Source organism: Micropterus salmoides, unplaced genomic scaffold, assembly GCF_014851395.1.
Source record: "Micropterus salmoides isolate LMB-PRFRI ecotype aquatic unplaced genomic scaffold, ASM1485139v1 Ms_hic_scaffold_13, whole genome shotgun sequence".
NCBI classification, from domain to species: Eukaryota; Metazoa; Chordata; class Actinopteri; order Centrarchiformes; family Centrarchidae; genus Micropterus; species Micropterus salmoides.
This window is the reverse complement of record NW_024040374.1, coordinates 33,572,131-33,593,077: the sequence shown is the minus strand read 5'-3', so window position 1 is coordinate 33,593,077 and position 20,947 is coordinate 33,572,131. Positions and strand designations below refer to the sequence as shown.

At 41.1% G+C, this 20,947-nt stretch overlaps 1 protein-coding gene across 1 annotated transcript in view; it reads right to left on the bottom strand.

Annotated features, from left to right (window-relative positions):
- Positions 1-20,525, bottom strand: part of eps15l1a (epidermal growth factor receptor pathway substrate 15-like 1a) — a gene marked incomplete at its 3' end in the record, with an annotated part of 50,826 nt that extends 30,301 nt beyond the window's left edge. The window contains 9 exon segments of the mRNA XM_038716892.1: positions 1,167-1,409; positions 3,610-3,669; positions 3,824-3,949; positions 6,210-6,278; positions 6,502-6,597; positions 8,421-8,468; positions 16,267-16,356; positions 19,552-19,593; positions 20,472-20,525. Coding sequence (XP_038572820.1) covers positions 1,167-1,409; positions 3,610-3,669; positions 3,824-3,949; positions 6,210-6,278; positions 6,502-6,597; positions 8,421-8,468; positions 16,267-16,356; positions 19,552-19,593; positions 20,472-20,498 — 801 coding nt within the window.
- Positions 20,526-20,947: the final 422 nt, after the last annotated feature.

Sequence of the window (20,947 nt, the reverse complement as noted above, 5' to 3'; positions counted from 1 at the left end):
TCATTTTTAAATAGCCGGCTACTTGAAATAGATCCATGAGGAACCGTGACACGCATGCAGTTGTCGGCAGCACGGCATGCAGGCAAAACTCTGCACAAGACCGGTGAATGGCAGGCGAGAGAGAGAGAGAGAGAGATAGAGAGAGAAGGTTCGCAATCGCCGCGCACAAAAACACACATGATTCTATAGGCAGGACTTGACGATTGTGATTCGACTATGTAAATCCTTAGTCGGGGACAGCCCTAGATTGACCATGTAAGTTACTGTGGTGAAGCCTTGATTTTTTTATGCAGGTGTAAGGTAAGACAACCTGCATGTTTTTATTATTAGTCTATTTGTTTAGAATGTAGGTCTATAGTCTGTTTTTCTGCACGCTGTCGCGAGCAGCAGCTCTCACTCAGCCTGTTAAAAATGCCTTTTTACTCTGGTAGCGATATTACTCTACATGTTCAAACTCACATTGTGAAGTGTTTTATATCTATAGATTTTATTGTAGGCAAGTCAAGTGTTGATTTAAGAGGTAAATTGACGGCCTTGGTCGTCACTTTATAAAAAAACAACATTCATTAACTAAGAAAAAAAACGCTCCAGACATTTTTCTAACCAGCCTAACAAAGAATAGGCTATAACAACTCTGCTACTAAGAAACAAATCTGAACTGTTCTAATGGCTGCAACAGTTGTAGTCTGTTGTGGAGGAGAGGAAAAAAAAAACATGGGCTCCAGTTGGAGTAACAATTCTGATAAGCTGTTGAACACGGTCCAGGCTCGGACCTGAGCGTCTCGGACCAGGGCTGGGCTAGGGCCCATATTTGAGGCCTGTGCAGGGCTCTACGGCAGTTGGCACTGTTTGTATGTGTTTGGTTTGTACTATATGTTATATGCAAATTACAGAATCTATCAAATGTTTATACAAAAATGCAAATTCACTACCCACCTCCAGTGTGTCTCACCTGCACAGACTTAAGTATAGTGTAGTGTGTATTTATATTTAGTGCGAGTACATTAGTATATATGGTGTATGTTACCTGTCCAAAAGTGATTTTGTGTGTGTACAACATTAGTGTAGTGTTTATTGTAGGATTCAAGTTCAGAGGATTAGTGTATGTTGATTGATGAGGCTGTTTGTAAATGAGTGTACATTAGTGTGTGTGGAGTGTGTATTACCTGTCCTGACTTCAGCGTGTGTTTGGGCGACAGGCTGCCAGTGCTGTTGAGTGAGTTCATGCTGCCATGGGAGGGTGTGGAGCGCAGTGAGTCTTTTGGTGGTGGAGGGCTTGCTGGCAGTCCAGGCACTGAGCCGGCCACTGAGCCCAGACTCTTCTTTCTCTTAGACGGAGGGACAAGGACAGAGGGGAGGAGCGCAGGAACAGGCTCCTTCTCCAGGGCCCGGTACACCAGGTGCATGGCCTGGGAGACATATGTTGGTATTAACAAAACTATCTAGCTGCATATGCCGCTTTTATAGAAATTCATTATGTCCCAAACCTGTTATTTGCCCCGAGTCCAGACACAAGTTCTAATATTAATTATCTACAGGTAGTGACACTGATGTAACATTTATTTTATTTGTATTTTTGTTTATTAGCGTAAACCTGCAAAATGCATATTTAGATCAAAATAATGCAATTTAGCAATCACACTTTCTCATTGATGGTTTCGTATAATATTTTGTATTGTGTCAGCTACTCTGTGGTTCATTCAATCACAACACTGTGTAATGAGTGTTTTATTGGAGTGTTTACTGGAGGTTCAAAATTACATTCAAAACAGGAGCAACTCAATAAAGGATATAAAAATAATTTGGGCTGGAAGATATGGCTAAAAATGTTAAAATAAAATAAATAAAAATAAAAAGTTTTGATATTGATAATTATCACGATAAATTTCAAATCGTTATTTCTTTCCAATTTAAAGGCCGATTTTTGCTCCTGAGTGAAAGTTAATTGTGGGCCAAAACGTGGATCACTTCACAAATCTGAGGCAGAACATTCAGAAATATTATGATAAAATCTTTGTCAACAAATATGAGTAAAACTTCAGCTTTTTTCAGTCCAAACATCTTAATCAATAATGTAGTCCTAATTCATTTATGATTCAAGTGAATAAAATCAAACATATATTGAATATTTATTGAAGATTTGTTATATTGTTATTGAAAATAAATATATTGTGATAATTACTGTTATTGTTTTATTGTCCAGCCCTAATAATAATAATAATAATAATAATAATGCATCGATTTAACAATGTTTAAAGGTCATCAACATGCTGCACTGAAGAGAAGCATATTGGATTCACACTCTAAACACAGAGCAGCTCTTTGGTCTTAATGAACAACTGTATGAGTCATGTTTCCTCGTATTTGTCATATTTCATGGTCGTTTGTACTTTTATCTTTGTAACAAAAAGACTTTGCGATTCTGCGATGTCAAAATAGCAACTATTAACGCAAATTCAACAAATCCTGTGAATTCAGCCACCACCAATCAGCACAAGTTTTCAGCAAATTTGACTCAACATAGCGGTTTCCCCCAAAATGTTGTCACACATCAGCATACACTGAACTTATCTTTTGGTAAAAATTTTTGGTGAAATTTGAGTGAAATTTGTGGGTTTATTTAAGTTAAAGCAACTACTGTTAGCAGGGTTGGGGAGTAACGGATTACATGTAACGGCGTTATGTAATCAGGATACAATAAAGTAACTATATTCCGTTACAGTACAGAAAATAAAGATGTATTCAGATTACAGGTACATTTTGAAAAACCAGGGATTACTCATAGGGATTACTTTAGCAGAAAGTTTCCATGAAACAGAAAACACTGTGCTATTTGCCTCCGTATATGTTTTTTAAAATACAGTCTATGGTATGGTAGTACGGCCAGAGTAAGCTATTTGACCAGTGGTTGCACAGCTAACTGAGCTAATAACAGCAACTAGTTAGCTATTAACCAACTTCAGCAACAAGTAAAGCTATTTGTCCATCGGGAAACTCTGTGAGTCACAGAGTTGAGGCACAGCAGCCGGGGCACATCAGAGAGAAAACTAGAAAAACATTTTCTCCATATTTCTAATATTTCTCCATCAAATATGATCCAGCCAAGGAAAATTTTAACTTCATGGGAATAGGAGATTTTGTTTTCTTGTGTTTCTCTAAAAATATACTGAGCAGAAAACACATCATTGATACTTCTCTTGTCTTCATTTGCCTATTTGGCATTGAAGTAATCCAAAAGTAACTGAAGGTAATCAGATTACATTACTTTTATTTTACATTACTGATTACATTTTTTAACAAGTAATTAGTAATTGTACCGGATTACATTTTTAAAGTAATCCTCCCAACCCTGACTGTTAGTATGGGAAACATACAGTACAAACCATGGGCGAAATAAAAACACGTGAGTCTGCACTGTGCTGTGGGCCGTTACACATTGCTTTATGTGTGAATATGTATTTGTAAAGGAAAGGCCATCTCATGGGGACGCCCTACATTTGCTGGCTCTGTACCAAATAAAAGTGACCATTGAGTGTATATTTATGTGAGTACTCACAGGCTATAGAGAATCAACACTACTATGGTGAAAATGCAGAAGATAACACTCACCACTGCAAACTCATCTTTGTCTAGATGGCCATCTTTATCGATGTCGCTCAGGTCCCAAACCTAACAGTAGGAAATACATGTGATGAGACCATTCAGATTTGTGGGGAAACACAACACACTTTGGTTTTGGCTTGAGTACTTTCATCTTCAATCACAGAACCAATAAGCCTAATTTAAGACCCAATGTTAAGAAACCAAAATCTGAAGTCAATACCTTCCCAAGAACATCCAGGGGGAGCTTGGAGTTGATTAGGACTGGTTTGACCTTTTCTCCTGATAGCAGGCCATTGACTGGAGCCAAACTTTCAAAAATCCCATCAAATTTGCTCTTCTCCTCAGGCTACAAAGGAAAGAAACATAGTTATCTAAGGCTGAAATGTTAGACTGCCTGAGCCTGCCTCTTTCTTCTGCTTATTCACAAACTGAATGGTTTACTAAACTACAAAATTAAAGCCCAAACAATACTGGATTTTTGAGGCAGATGTCAATAATTATATTTTTTTATACATACTGTATATATACACATATACACACACACACACACACACGCACACATACCCATATACATACATATACATACACACAACCACCATTCAAAAGTTTGGGGTCACCCCGACAATTTCATGTTTACCATGAAAACTCACACTTTTATTCATCAAATGAGTTGCGAAATGGATAGAAAACATAGTCAAGACAAGACATTGACAAGGTTAGAAATACTGATTTTTATTTGAAAAAATAATTGTGTCCTTCAAACTTTGCTTTTGTCAAAGAATCCTCCAATTGCAGCAATTAGAGCCTTGCAGACCTTTGGCATTCTAGTAGTCAATTTGCTGAGGTACTCCGAAAAAATTTCACCCCACGCTTCCTGAAGCACCTCCCACAAGTCGGATTGGCTTGATGGGCACTTCTTACGTACCTTACCCTCAATAGGGTTGTGATCTGGAGACTGCGCTGGCCACTCCATTACAGACAGAATACCAGCTGACTGCTTCTTCCCTAAATAGTTCTTCCATAGTTTGGAGGTGAGCTTTGGGTCATTGTCCTGCTGTAGGAGGAAACTGGCTCCAACCAAGCGCTGTCCACAGGGTATGGCATGGCGTTGCAAAATGGAGTGATAGCCTTCCTTATTCAAAATCCCTTTTACCTTGTACAAATCTCCCACTTTACCAGCACCTACCAGCACCAAAGCAGCCCCAGACCATCACGTTACCTCCACCATGCTTCACAGACGGCGTCAGGTACTCCTCCAGCATCTGTTCACTTGTTCTGCGTCTCAAAAATGTTCTTCTGTGTGATCCAGACACCTCAAACTTAGATTTAGAACACTTTTTTCCAATCTTCCTCTGTCCAATGTCTGTGTTCTTTTGCCCATCTTAATCTGTTCCTTTTATTGGCCAGTCTCAGATATGGCTTTTTCTTTGCCACTCTGCCTAGAAGGCCAGCATCCTGGAGTTGCCTCTTCACTGTGGACGTTGAGACTGTCGTGATTAGGCTTCGCCTCCTCCCCCTCCCTTGTGTTTTCTCAGTTTTCCCCTCCCTGCTGTTTCTGTCAGTCTTGTCTGTCTAGTCCTGTCAATGTGTGTGTGTAGGTGCATCTGGCGCTGGCTCATCGCCACCTGCAGCGTTCCGCACCTGTGGCTCATCACCATCAACTCCTGCAGTTAAATACTCTGGCTCAGCTCCCACTCTTCGAACGCCAGTTCGTTAGTTTACCTCCCGTGGTATATTGCTCCAGCCACTCTTCAAGTTTTGAGAATTGTTGTGATCTTGCCTAACGTCTTGTTTTCCATCTGTCACAGTTACTCCTGCGTACGGAGTCGCTGCCTGCCTGCCTGCCCGCCCATTGATTTACCTGCCTGTTTGCTCGCCGCCTGCTGCCAGTCCGTCCGCCCTGACAGCCTCCAGAAGGCCTTCATCGCATTCCGTCTGAGCCTGGAATCCCCCGCTTGCTCCCTAACCCTCTGGCCTTCCCTGTGCACTTGAATAAATCTTGCCTGCATTCTTGTTAACAGTCTTGTGTCCGCTTCTGAATCCTTTCAGTGTAACCTAACAGAGACTGGCGTTTCGTACCATTTAATGAAGCTGCCAGTTGAGGACCTGTGAGGCGTCTATTTCTCAAACTAGAGACTCTAGTGTACTTGTCCTCTTGCTCGGTTGTGCACCCGGGCCTCCCACTTCTCTGTCTGTTCTGGTTAGAGCCTGTTTGTGCTGTTCTCTGAAGGGAGTAGTGCACACCATTGTAGGAAATCTTCAGTGTCTTGGCAATTTCTCGCATAGAATAGCCTTCATTTCTCTGAACAAGAACAGACTGTCGAGTTTCAAAAGGAAGTTATTTTTTTTCTGGCCATTTTGAGAGTATAATCCAACCCACAAATGCTGATGCTCCAGATACTCAAATAGCTCATAGATAAAATATATATATATGTTATTATTCGGAGGGGTGTCGTAAAACTTTTGGCAATATAGTGTGTGTATATACACACGCACAATATCAATACACAGTCAGTATATTCTCCTTTTTCTTTCTGACCTAAAGTTAAACGCTATAATGAGTGCTTTATTCTACTGTGTGTTTATGTGTGTGTGTTCAAACACACCCTGACAGCCCAGTGTAATTCGCCGGAGGCAGATGCTGTGCTGCTTAGAGAGGGACTGCTGGTGTCCTTCTGAAATCAGACAAACAAAGGCTGTCATAGCACTGTCACAACATCCACACTGGATTCACACATCTTCTCTCATGCCGAAGTTTTGATTCAAGGTTTAACAATATAATACAGTTAACACAAAAATGACAGTAATTGATTAAAAATTAATTTTATTCATATAAATTCCAATATTCTGAAGGAAAAAAACAGTGGATTCAAGCTTTAATGATGAAGTCATACTCACAAACTTTGGGGGAGGGACTGTGAGATTGAGGCTTGACAGACTGACTTCCTGCCCGCTCTGAGCACAGGCCACCAGGCGCAGAGCTACGAAAAATCCCTGAGAGAAAAACAACTCTTGTAATACATATTGTATTTACTGGGATAGTTCAAATAAAAAATTTATATATATATATATATCTCTCTATATCTCTCAAATACTGTATTGTAAATACAAGTACTGTACTGTATTGTAAATACAAGTATTTGATACACTGCTGATTTTGCAGGTTTTCCTACTTGCATGTAACATGTAGAGGTCTGTAATTTTTTATCATAGGTACACTTCAACCGTGAGAGACGGAATCTAAAACAAAAATCCAGAAAATCACATTATATGATTTTTAAATAATTAATTTGCATTTTACTGCATGACAAGTATTTGATACATCAGAAAAGCAGAATTTAATATTTGGTACAGAAACCTTTGTTTGCAATTACAGAGATCATTCATTTCCTGTAGTTCTTGACCGGTTTGCACACACTGCAGCAGGGATTTTGGCCCACTCCTCCTTACAGACCTTCTCCAGATCCTTCAGGTTTCGGGGCTGTCGCTGGGCAATACGGACTTTCAGCTCCCTCCAAAGATTTTCTATTGGGTTCAGGTCTGGAGACTGGCCAGGCCACTCCAGGACCTTGAGATGCTTCTTACGGAGCCAGTTGCCCTGGCTGTGTGTTTCGGGTCGTTGTCATGCTGGAAGACCCAGCCACGACCCATCTTCAATGCTCTTACTGAGGGAAGGAGGTTGTTGGCCAAGATCTCGTGATACATGGCCCCATCCATCCTCCCCTCAATACGGTGCAGTCGTCCTGTCCCCTTTGCAGAAGAGCATCCCCAAAGAATGATGTTTCCACCTCCATGCTTCACGGTTGGGATGGTGTTCAAACACGGCGAGTGGAGTTTAGACCATAAAGCTCTATTTTTGTCTCATGTCCTTCTCCCATTCCTCCTCTGGATCATCCAGATGGTCACTGGCAAACTTCACACGGGCCTGGACATGCGCTGGCTTGAGCAGGGGGACCTTGCGTGCGCTGCAGGATTTGAATCCATGACGGCGTAGTGTGTTACTAATGGTTTTCTTTGAGACTGTGGTCCCAGCTCTCTTCAGGTCATTGACCAGGTCCTGCCGTGTAGTTCTGGGCTGATCCCTCACCTTCCTCATGATCACTGATGCCCCACGAGGTGAGATCTTGCATGGAGCCCAGATCGAGGGAGATTGACCGTCATCTTGAACTTCTTCCATTTTCTAATAATTGCGCCAACAGTTGTTGCCTTCTCACCAAGCTGCTTGCCTATTGTCCTGTAGGCCATCCCAGCCTTGTGCAGGTCTACAATTTTATCCCTGATGTCCTTACACAGCTCTCTGGTCTTGGCCATTGTGGAGAGGTTGGAGTCTGTTTGATTGAGTGTGTGGACAGGTGTCTTTTATACAGGTAACGAGTTCAAACAGGTGCAGTTAATACAGGTAATGAGTGGAGAACAGGAGGGCTTCTTAAAGGAGAACTAACAGGTCTGTGAGAGCCGGAATTCTTACTGGTTGGTAGGTGAAATACTTATGTCATGCAATAAAATGCAAATTAATTAATTAAAAATCATACAATGTGATTTTCTGGATTTTTAGATTCTGTCTCTCACAGTTGAAGTGTACCTATGATAAAAGTTACAGACCTCTACATGCTTTGTAAGTAGGAAAACCTGCAAAATCAGCAGTGTATCAAATACTTGTTCTCCCCACTGTATATGAAAAAGAAAATATTCTCTGCCTACACAAGTTAAAGGTATTTTTAAAGCTGGGCTAAAGCCATGTACTGCACAGATTCCAAAACTTTTTTTTACCTACTAGTTATTTCAACACCAAAAAGTATCAGAAGTCAGTTCCCTACCTGTTTGTCCAAATAGCCTTTGCCATCGGGATCAGCCAAATCCCAGATCTGAAACACAAGACACAAACACACAGCTTTAAAGACACAGTGAAATGAAAACTAAAAAGTCCTACTCTGGTCCATGTATTAATTGTTTCTTTATCTTTTATTATATGCTTAATACATGTCCTGTTAAACACAGGAATACTTTTGTATGTGAAGGTCCTCTGCAGCTCCCTAGCTCCATTTTTTATTTTTTTTTCCCCTAAATCCACATCCCTCTACAACTTTGTATCGCATTTCCACGTTCCCTAAGCCACGACCACTTCTAAATCAATCACATCTAATGGATTTGATCTTTATTTTCTGAAATGTGATGTATTTTCAGTTTCACACAGAAATGCATCACATTAGAAAATATGTTCTGGTTTTTGCCATTCCCTTCTGTGCGTTCTCTAAAAGCATGCCATGTAAACTGAACTACTGTGAAAAGTCATGCTCCTGGCTTGGCTAATGAAGCTACTTAGTTTGAACTAAGGCTTCCCGATTTGGAGAAAAAGTCATATTGTGTTTATGGTGGACAATATTGCGATTTGCGATTGCAATTCGATTATAATTGAACAAATGGTACTAAGAGTCTACTTGCTTGATTATCAAGGCAAATGCACTAAATACTGACATTTTGAATTTCTCAACTTGAACAAAGTTAAATGATAAACATTATTTTTAACAATAACTAGTAAAACAGATGTAAAACAGAATGTTGCTCTCAGGAGGAGGCAGCTAGAAGGAGCAAATACTGGCACACTGGCACTGTGGCTCTGGCTAAATTTACATCTGTCCACTGCAGAAACTCTATCCATAACCTGGAGGAGGAACTAGTATACACAAGTGTATTAGTATAATATTATAACATTAAATAAAGAGTATAATGTTCAGTTAAAAGTATACTGTTAGTAGCCTATAACAAGAATATATGAATTACTATATTCATTATAACACTAGTTGAATATTAAATCCAGTTACAGCAGATTAATTTCTGTCGGTTGTTTTTTAATTTGTTAATGCTGAGTACTAACTTGTCAATATTCAGATTGTTCAACATTCTAAAGTCTGCATGTCAGACTTTTAATATCCTGCCCCATCCAGCCTGCGATTGGTCGTAATCGATTAGTTGAAAAGTTGAACATGCTGAACAACAAAAGGCAACGATACTGCAAACATTAAATGGCCAGCGAGCCAAACCCAAACCTTCCTTATCTTCTCCCAGTGTTCTTCTGTCTTACTGCCTCAGCTACTGCCGATGTCTCGGCAACGTCACCGCAAGCGGAGCGATCGCACCAGAGGGATGTTTCACAGAAGCAGAATTTAAAAATCCAGGATAACTTGACCTAGTGTTTTCCGCGCATCCTCTCTTTATCGGTTTCACAAAGGCCAAACCAGCCTCAGGAGGAGCACCTATGTCAAGCCAGGTGTAAGTAATTCAGATAAATGCACATCAGCAGCTTTCTTCAAGAGACCACACAGTCGATCACAGATTTATTGATGCTGAAGTGGAATAGACGTGTGCAGCATACTGTACACTGTGAGAAACAGCAAATAAAGGTTTACGATAATAAATAATAAGCACATATTAAAAAAGAAAGAAAGAAACACGGCCACAGTATTAAAACAGCAAGAAAAAGCGGGGCAGACACTTGAACTGAATAACCAACTGAATACGTAAGTAAAAATATTAGAGCCCAACCAATATATTGTTGTATAATATTATCCGCTGATATAAGCTACTTGCAGATAAATCTGCATCGGCAGACAATTTATGACTATTAAAAAAGAAACGAGTCGGATCCTTCCCTCATGGCATGTGTGTGCATAGTGGCCCACCGAGGGCGCTCTGCAGCTCCTTTGTTAACAACACTGCTGCACCACAGAAGAAAACATCAGCTGATCAGAGTGTACCGAGCTCCGGAGAGTAGCTCCTGGTAGCTCTCACAATCAGTGTTCACTGTATTGTTCACATAATATCACAGTCCTCATCACTTCTCCTCTCCTGAAAACATTCATACCAGACTTGCTCCTCCCTCACAATAATATTATAGTAATATTAGATGCCTTCAGAGCAGTGTTTTTATCAGGGTCACTGTATCATAGATGACATGTTTAGAGCAGATGGTGGTTGAGAAATGGTTTCTCGTAGCTTTGGCTAGAATTAACAGTGCTGGTAAAGGGATACGCAAGATGTGAACATGCTACATAGTAGAAAGTAGTCACTGTGGCAGATTATATGTAAGGTAAAAACTATTACTACCATGACAAAAAATATACATATATAATTTTTGCCTGTTTATTATTATTATTAGTAGTAGTAGTATATTTGTATTTTTTTATAGTTTTGATTTGATGGCATCCACTATCTATACACTATTTACTTTAAGTACTATTTATAACTATCAAAAAAGTTTTTTAAAACTGCATTATGTCATGGTATCTTGGTATGGTCTCAACATACTTCTCCTCTCCTGAAAACATTCATACCAGACTTGCTAAAAAAAAAAATTCCATAAATTTGCATTTTTATGTGACTTAAAGAAATGTTTATTATATTAAGTTTTCATAGTTGCTCTAAGTTCTGTCATTTTAATTTACAGACAGAAAAGAGTGTGCTGTAGAATTGTGCTGTTTTCTAACAGTTTGGATTTGCAGCAAATACAGAAAACTATTTCACAGGCTTTTTGTATTTATAGTTAGACAGATATCATGATGTATCATTATAGGATTGTCTAACGATATATCGATTATCACAGAATTGCTGTATCGTGATATTATCATTATCATGAACCATATATCGTGTATCGTAAGGTACCCTGTGATTCCCACCCCTAATAATCATGACAGGTTCAGTTAAAAGCAAGGATTTTTGTAGCTACTTATACATTCAGTCAGTCCACTATTGTCTGCCACACTTTTTCCCACTGTTTTTTTACTGTGCCCATGCTACTTTTTATTTTATTTTGTTACATGTTATGCGCTTATACACTTATATAAATAAACAGATTTGCCTTTAGATATGGTCAGGAAACGCGTCATGCAAACTACTTCACTTGAAAACTGAGGCCTTCAGTGTATTGTTCTTTCAGGGTGTTCCTTGCCAATTTACTTATTATCAGGACCCACTAAGCTTTGCCAATATTTTGCTTTGGACCTCAGGACTTCCTGCAGTATCATGTACAGGACATATATATCCAGGAAGTATTCACAGCGCTTCACTTTTCCCACATTTTGTTATGTTACAAAATCGTTCAGCCCTAATACTCACGGACATTCACAGAGTTGTCCTGTAGACACTCCTTTGTTACCTTGGCTATGTGCTTAGGGTCATTGTCCTGTTGGAAGATGAACCATTTTCCCAGTCTGAAGTTCAGAGCGCTCCGGAGCAGGTTATCATGGATGTCTCTGTACATTGCTGCATTCATCTTTCCCTCGATCCTGACTAGTCTCCCAGTTCCTGCCGCTGAAAAACATCCCCACAGCATGATGCTGCCACCAACATGCTTCACTGTAGGGATGGTATTGGCCAGGTGATGAGCGGTGTCTGGTTTCCTCCAGACATGACGCTTGCCATTCAGGCCAAAGAGTTCAATCTTTGTTTCATCAGACCAGAGAATTTTGTTTCTCATGGTCTGAGAGTCCTTCAGGTGCCTTTTGGCAAACTCCAGGCAGGCTGTCATGTGCCTTTTACTGAGGAGTGGCTTCCATCTGGCCCCTCTAACATACAGGCCTGATGGGTGTTGTGCTGCAGAGATGGTTATTCTCCACAGAGACATGCTGTCAGGGCCCGTGTCCACCAAAGCGTTTTTTTCTGACGCCAGCGTCTCTTTTCAACTCATTCCAATGGGAGCGCCACGTTTTTACAAGCTGAGAGAGTTGAAAAATGTTCAACTTTGGGAAAAACGTCAATGTCACTTTTTACCCAGCTGTCCAATCACAGTAGAGGAGGGGCGGGACAAATACTACACCGTAGCAACGGTTACTATCCTGGAACCGGGCTTCATCTAACCTCAGCTCTTGGACTAAACGGTGGTACTTGCCAAGATGTTTCCTCACCCACAAAATGTCATGAACCCACATACGGTGAGTCCGTCCTCTCTCTCTACCTGCTTCAGCCTTCTCTTCATACAGAGCAAGGGCCAGAGCAAGTACTCTACTCTGTGTTGACATAAGTTAGCTAGAACTACTTGCAACAAATGTATCATAGCAACCAAAGCAGTCAGAAAAAATGCTGCACCTCAAAAATGCCCGCTAGCGCTCCCTGCTGGCCGTTTTCAAAAGAGCAGCTGCCGTTTTCAGCTGGCAAAAAATGCTGTGGTGGACACGGGCCCTCAGAGTGACCATCAGGTTCTTGGTCACCTTCCTGACTAAGGTCCTTCTCCCCCGATTGCTCCGTTTGGCCGGGCGGCCAGCTCTAGGAGAGTGCTGGTGTTTCCAAACGTCTTCCATTTATGGATGACGGAGGCCACTGTGCTCATTGGGACCTTCAATGCTGCAGAAATTTTATGAACCCTTTCCCAGATCTGTGCCGCGATACAATCCTGTCTTGGAGGTCTACAGACAATTCCTTGGACGTCATGGCTTGGTTTGTGCTCTGACATGTACTGTTAACTGTGGGACCTTCTATAGACAGGGGTGTGCCTTTCCAAGTCATGTCCAATCAACTGAATTTACCATTTTATGGACTCCAATCAAGTTGTAGAAACATCTCAAGGATGAACAGTGGAAACTCAGCTGAACTCAACTTTGAGTGTTTTTTTGGTTTTTCACTTTAATAAATTTGTAAAGATTTAAAATAAACTTTCTTTCATTGTCATTATGAGGTAAAGATTATGGGGTAGAAATGTGGAAAAAGTGAAGCGCTGTGAATTCTTTCCGGGTGCACTGTAGTGAAGGTGGGCTGCCTTGTCTGAAACAAAGACACCTTCTACTAACATCATAAAAAATAGTACACTTTTTACAATAAAACATTAATCTTAAGATAAAAAGACCAAGCCAATATCATAATATCATTGCAAGCTGCTTTGCATCAGCGCATGGTTAGTTTAAACCTTGGCCTTTAACTTCACAAATAACAATAATGCAGTTTTGCACTAGTTTAAAGCTGCAAACGCAACACTGATATATTATCAGCTCATTAAATTAAACATCCAATAGACAAGGAACAACCTTTATAATTCACTTGCATATTTGTGTCCACCTGATGAATGCAAGGCTGTCTCAGAAATCACCACTCATTCCCTCTCTAGTGAGTTGTATGTAGAGGACTATATAGTGAGCTCACTCGCAAAATGTAAACACTTTTGGACATTTTGCACTTACTCCAGTCATTATCTCGGCACCGTAAGTATGTCATTGCTGTTGGACAATCGGTTGGTGGAGTGTTTTTTCTATCAGCACAATGCATGGTGGTCTGTACGGCTTGGTTAGTGACCATCGTTTGTACACTACTTGCATTCTGGAATAGTTTGAGCGGACTATATAGGGTATAATACAGTGGGGAGTATTTGATACACTGCTGATTTTGCAGGTTTTCCTACTTGCAAACATGTAGAGGTCTGTAATTTTTTATCATAGGTACACTTCTACTGTGAGAGACGGAATCTAAAACAAAAATCCAGAAAATCACATTATATGATTTTTAAATAATTAATTTGCATTTTATTGCATGACATAAGTATTTGATACATCAGAAAAGCAGAATTTAATATTTGGTACAGAAACCTTTGTTTGCAATTACAGAGATCATTCATTTCCTGTAGTTCTTGACCGGGTTTGCACACACTGCAGCAGGGATTTTGGCCCACTCCTCCTTACAGACCTTCTCCAGATTCTTCAGGTTTCGGGGCTGTCGCTGGGCAATACGGACTTTCAGCTCCCTCCAAAGATTTTCTATTGGGTTCAGGTCTGGAGACTGGCCAGGCCACTCCAGGACCTTGAGATGCTTCTTACGGAGCCAGTTGCCCTGGCTGTGTGTTTCGGGTCGTTGTCATGCTGGAAGACCCAGCCACGACCCATCTTCAATGCTCTTACTGAGGGAAGGAGGTTGTTGGCCAAGATCTCCCCCATCCATCCAGATGGCCCCATCCATCCTCCCCTCAATACGGTGCAGTCGTCCTGTCCCCTGTGCAGAAAAGCATCCCCAAAGAATGATGTTTCCACCTCCATGCTTCACGGTTGGGATTGTGTTCTTGGGGTTGTACTCATCCCTCTTCTTCTTCAGGGGCGGCTGTGGCTCAGGAGGTAGAGCAGGTCGAAGTGTCCTTGGGCAAGATACTGAACCCCGAATTGACCCTGGCGGCTATTCCGCCAGTGTATGAGTGAGTGTGAATGTTAGTTTCCGTTTGAGCACTTAGGCTCAGTGTATGAATGTGTGTGACTGGTGAATGCAGATGTAGTGTAAAAGCGCTTTGAGTGGTCAAAAAGACTAGAAAGGCGCTATACAAGTACGGAGCATTTACATTTACATTCTTCCTCCAAACACGGCGAGTAGAGTTTAGACCATAAAGCTCTATTTTTGTCTCATCAGACCACATGTCCTTCTCCCATTCCTCCTCTGGATCATCCAGATGGTCACTGGCAAACTTCACACGGGCCTGGACATGCGCTGGCTTGAGCAGGGGGACCTTGCGTGCGCTGCAGGATTTGAATCCATGACGGCGTAGTGTGTTACTAATGGTTTTCTTTGAGACTGTGGTCCCAGCTCTCTTCAGGTCATTGACCAGGTCCTGCCGTGTAGTTCTGGGCTGATCCCTCACCTTCCTCATGATCACTGATGCCCCACGAGGTGAGATCTTGCATGGAGCCCCAGATCGAGGGAGACTGACCGTCATCTTGAACTTCTTCCATTTTCTAATAATTGTGCCAACAGTTGTTGCCTTCTCACCAAGCTGCTTGCCTATTGTCCTGTAGGCCATCCCAGCCTTGTGCAGGTCTACAATTTTATCCCTGATGTCCTTACACAGCTCTCTGGTCTTGGCCATTGTGGAGAGGTTGGAGTCTGTTTGATTGATTGTGTGGACAGGTGTCTTTTATACAGGTAACGAGTTCAAACAGGTGCAGTTAATACAGGTAATGAGTGGGTAATCATACAATGTGACTTTCTGGATTTTTGTTTTAGATTCCGTCTCTCACAGTTGAAGTGCACCTATGATAAAAATGACAGACCTCTACATGCTTTGTAAGTAGGAAAACCTGCAAAATCAGCAGTGTATCAAATACTTGTTCTCCCCACTGTAATTCTCACTGTACATTCGGACCGCACTACAAAATGGTGAGCTCACTATATAGTGAGGTAGTTGGTGATTTTGGACACAGTCTAAGTCCAATATTTGCTTGGTTTCCTCTTCAGCTGCTAACTGCTCCATTATGTTCACCAGCTAATCTCTGTGTCTGTCTGCTGTTTGCTGCTGAGCAGGTCGTCCACAGTGGATTTGTGATTACAATTTGCTCCATGTCCCAAATATTATTAGTAAGGTCTACAAACCAATCAGGGCATATATTCTGTAAAAAAGACACAGAGCCCCTTTAGGTAATGTTTGTGTGCAGATAACCGGTTCTAATTGGTAACGTCCCTTTTTACAGATTTGATCATGTTTGCTCTTTTGGACATTTTTCAACAATGCTGACAGCAAACACAGACTGACAACACCACAGACCAGAGGTTGACCTTCAGTCCACTGACAATCCACAACTGCAATAAGAACAATTAAGATCCACAAGCTGCAACCACCTTGAAACAAACACACCTCTCCAGCTCTGTGTGGAGTAACACTGCACCATCAGCCACTTTACAGCAAACAGTGTAACCTTTGCCTACCTTTCCCAATGTAATGTCAGGAAGTCCAGACTTTTTCAGGAACAAAGCAGCTTCTGTTGGTCCTACTCTCCCTGTATTCACAGGATCCACCTTGGAGCAAACACATAGGTCATAGTCTGAGTGCATTATGTCATATTTAAATCTTTCATTTTTGGGCTATTCCGCAGAATCTGTGCCATTTCTGTCCCCACGACATAAAATGTATAAATATGCATGAAAATTTACTTTTAAAAACTTATTAAGCAAAGAGTCCTGCACATTATTCTACTCTACTCTAAAACTAAAAAACTACCTAGAACACTAAAAAATAGCATTTGTTTCCTCTCCCCACTCCCTAAAACTATACTCTACCATGAAATATCATGATTAAAGTCCCCCTCCAGTGTATTGACATTTCTATGATATTTCATATTTTTCTGAGTCATTTCCTTACAATGCTGATTACCCACATAGTTTGCCAAATATTTTTTGACACACAGCTTAATTTTGTGCTCAAAGTTGCAAAAATCGCTTTGTTGTTAAAACGGGGTTGTGACGTATGACTATACTAATTCCATAAGTCATCTCCAAGCTTGCGCAGGCGCACTGTCATGCCTCATTAAAAAAATAACGCCGTCACGCCTCGTTAAGTCAGAGCGTCAAAGCGATAAACATCTTTTTTAGCTAACCAATTTATCATGTAATTTACTTAGAACTTACAGTAAGTATGTCTCTCTGTGTCTGATAGTCGGTTGGTCCTTCTAGTTTAGTTAACGTTAGCTAAGTTAACTAAGTTGTAGTTAGCCAGGTGTAGTTAGCTAGCATAGTTATTGCAGAAAGTTAGCTAACAGAGGGTCTTCATTTTATTTTTTAGTTTCCTCCTCTTGGTTTAGTGTGCTGTTCATTTTCATTATGGCATCTGTGTGTGCGGTGTTTGTAATCAGTGGTTGGACATCTTGGGACGACAGAAAACACGTCGCACTTTCACCTGCCATCGTCTTATGTCTGCAACATGCATTTTACTTACGGCCGTTTCAACAATGCATCAGCGGAGGAAATGGTATCAGTAGTCTTTACATACAGTTACAACAGAGTAATATACCCCCCCCCGCGGTAAAGTAAGCGCGCCATAAAACATAGTGGGAGTTATCGTGTGCAGTGCATGACAGGACCATCTATGATTGATAACAGCTGATACTTGCACATTAATAGGTAAGTAATAGCTACTCCTGACAGTGTGCTAAACTTTACAGTGTAGCGATGTTAACGCATCATATAATTAGTGAACACTCCAGCCGGTCAGTTTTTGGTTGTCATGGTAATGTATTACTTCCGACTATTAACCACACCCCCATTCTCTGTTTGAGAAAGGACTTTAACCAAAAACGGTTGTTAACACTGGCTGGAGGGGGGCTTTAAATACCTTCAGAAATCTTGTTTTTCTTGCACTGATGAGTGACCCCATATCCCAGCTATGCTTTAAACATATTTTCTTCATAAAAAGGTAATAATGTTTGCGTAAAAATACACATTTTAGTTGTTTTATCACTCAGGCCTGTTACCCTAATATATCCCCCCCTCTAAAGAATTTGGTACATTCTACCAGTCCCATGTTTAAGAGAAAGTTGCATCATCTGCATCTTCTGAAGGTCTTGGGAAGATCAAAAGACATATTTGTTATTATAAAAATACAAATTTGTGGTAAATAACTAGAATGTGCCCAGTGTCCTCATGCTATTAGCATGGACACCATGTGACTATATTTCACGTATTTGCTAATTCTATGCTTTAAGCTCAGTCCTATTACTTTCAGTCCTGTCAGTCAAATACACTCTCTTCATCTCCTTAGCAGCATTCCCAGAGGGGGTCTTTACAATTTTTTATGGGTTGTGGTGGGCTCTATTTTACCTCAAGAGTGATGATACTAGTGTCATATGAAACTAGATCAACTAATTCATCCATTGGTACCATGAAGTTTTTTGCATTTGTTATAAATGTGTTATTTTTGCCTAGTGTATTTGAATATTTCTGCATACTGTTACCCAACGCTCATTCCTATTATCATTACTGCTACCCAGCGCCCATTCCTGTTATCTTTCCTGTTACCCAGCGCTCATTTCTGTTATCTTTCCTGTTACCCAGCGCTCATTTCTGTTATCTTTCCTGTTACCCAGCGCTCATTTCTGTTATCTTTCCTGTTACCCAGCGCTCATTTCTGTTATCTTTCCTGTTACCCAGCGCCCATTCCTGTTATCTTTCCTGTTACCCAGCGCTCATTTCTGTTATCTTTCCTGTTACCCAGCGCCCATTCCTGTTATCTTTCCTGTTACCCAGCGCTCATTTCTGTTATCTTTCCTGTTACCCAGCGCCCATTCCTGTTATCTTTCCTGTTACCCAGCGCTCATTTCTGTTATCTTTCCTGTTACCCAGCGCTCATTTCTGTTATCTTTCCTGTTACCCAGCGCCCATTCCTGTTATCTTTCCTGTTACCCAGTGCTCATTCCTGTTACCGAGAGCTCATTCATGTTATTAAATTGTTTTTGTTTTTAATAAAAATGAAATATAAACACTATTTTTTAAAGTAAGTTTGGCCAATCATTTAGCCAATTGTTTAATACATTACATGATAAAAACATTGATAAGCCTGAGGTTGTGCTCTCGTTTAAAACAAAAAAAGGTGTTGCATTTAAAAAAAACAACAACAAAAAAAACTTGCATATAAAGTACAATTTTGCCACAAATATACAACAACATGTAACCAACAATTTCTTTAAAAACACTTTTGTTAGGGAAAAACAAAAACAACTTGCTTTTAAAATGACACGAGTTTTGGTAACAGGACTGAGAAAAAAAAGTTAAACAAATTTGCCTGATAGTGACCAATATATATTTGAAATAGTTTAATGAGTGTGTTATTAGATTCAGTGTTGAAAAAACATAATAAAATGAAGTTTATTTTGGAAGACAACCTAATGGCACGCATTCGGTGGAATGGCCTGTTTTTCACACGTGTTTTGCATAAATAAGGATTAATGCAAATGGAAAGCATTTATATAGGCCTTACTAGTCTTCCCACCACTCAAACCTTTACACTGCACGTCACATTCACCCATTCACACACTGATGGCAATGGATGCTATGCAAGGTGCCACTCATCAAAACGATACTAACATTCATACACTCAGCAATTTGGGGTTCAGTATTTTGCCCAAGGACACTTCGTCATGCAGACTGGAGGAGCCGGGGACCCAAGGCGCGCGCCCATGTTACAGTATAGAAGCAATATGCTTGGAGTCATCGTCTTACCTGTCTGTAAAAGTTCTCATATACAGGGTTCCCACTTGACAACTGTGGCAGAAAGAGAACAGTTTTGCACTGTAAATCAACCCATGCACTTCTCTCTACAGGTGAGGTTCCTTCAGATACAATCACCGATAACATTTAAGCAGTGTATTCTAAAATTTCACGTTACGCTTCTATTACCAGCGTATTTCAACCAGCTGAAATAAGCTTTGAATTTCGGTTTGATGAAAGAGCTCCCATGCCCTTCTGCTCACAATAACAATGATATGGCAAACCAACTGTATTGTCATTTAATGACTGTTGCGCAACCGCAGCAGGCAAGGCACTCGCTACCGTGGGTGCACACCAGCCTTAGCATTAAATTGGCCACTAGTGAACGTTAAGACTACTGAGCCAACACTAAGCACCTTTAATGAAAGCTTAGCCCAGGTTAGCGTGCTGTAATGTTATAGCATGCATTATAGCCACAAGAGCATGTGTATTTCCATCCTCATACTACTTGGCATCAATGCTAGGCTAGCTAAGGTTTGCTAGCTTAAGCACTGAGCGTTATGACTTTCTGATGCTTTGTTACACGTCCGTGCGCAGGCCTGCCCAGGTCTAACTTTCTATACAGTGCCCACGTTGCTCGTTATGTTTCAATTTGTAATTAGTACGTGTAGTTATGTCGCAAGTTAACAGCTACACGGCTAGCTAGCACCAGCTGAGGCTAACAAGTCCGCTACCTAACGGTACTGCAATAACGTTAACGTTAGGCCTTATTCGACCAGCTGACTGCCTCATTTCTAGCTGCACTCCAAAGAGAGCTCTTTTTTTTTAAAGCAAAACAAAATGCAATGTCATGAATGACACATACTATATCATTCTATTCATTATCTTAGCCTAAAATTAAAGTGTAGAGTCGTAAATTGCTGCATCTATACCTGAGTGAGAGATGTGTGAGCTGCCATCTTCCCTGTTGCTGCGGGAACGCTCCCCTTCCCTCCCCCTCTCTCCCTCCCCTTCCCTTCCCTCTCTCCCTCCCTCTCCATCTCCCCTCCCTCCATCTCCCCTTCCCTCCCTCTCTCTCTCTCCCTCCCTCTCCATCTCCCCTTCCCTCCATCTCCCCTTCCCCCTCCTCTCTCTCCCTCCCTCCCCCTCTCTCCTCTCCCCTTCCCTCCCTCTCTCTCCCTCCCCTCTCTCCATCTCCCCTTCCCTCTCTCCCTGCCTCCCTCTCTCCATCTCTCCCTCCCTCTCTCTCTCCCCCTCTCTCCATCTCCTCCCCCTCCCCCACTCCAAGGCAACACTCCCCTTAGCGGACAAGCCAATCCCTCACACCCGGGCATGGAAACATTTATCGACCAGGGAACAGACTTCAATACACCATTTAAGATCTGCTAATTTTATGTTGCCAAACACT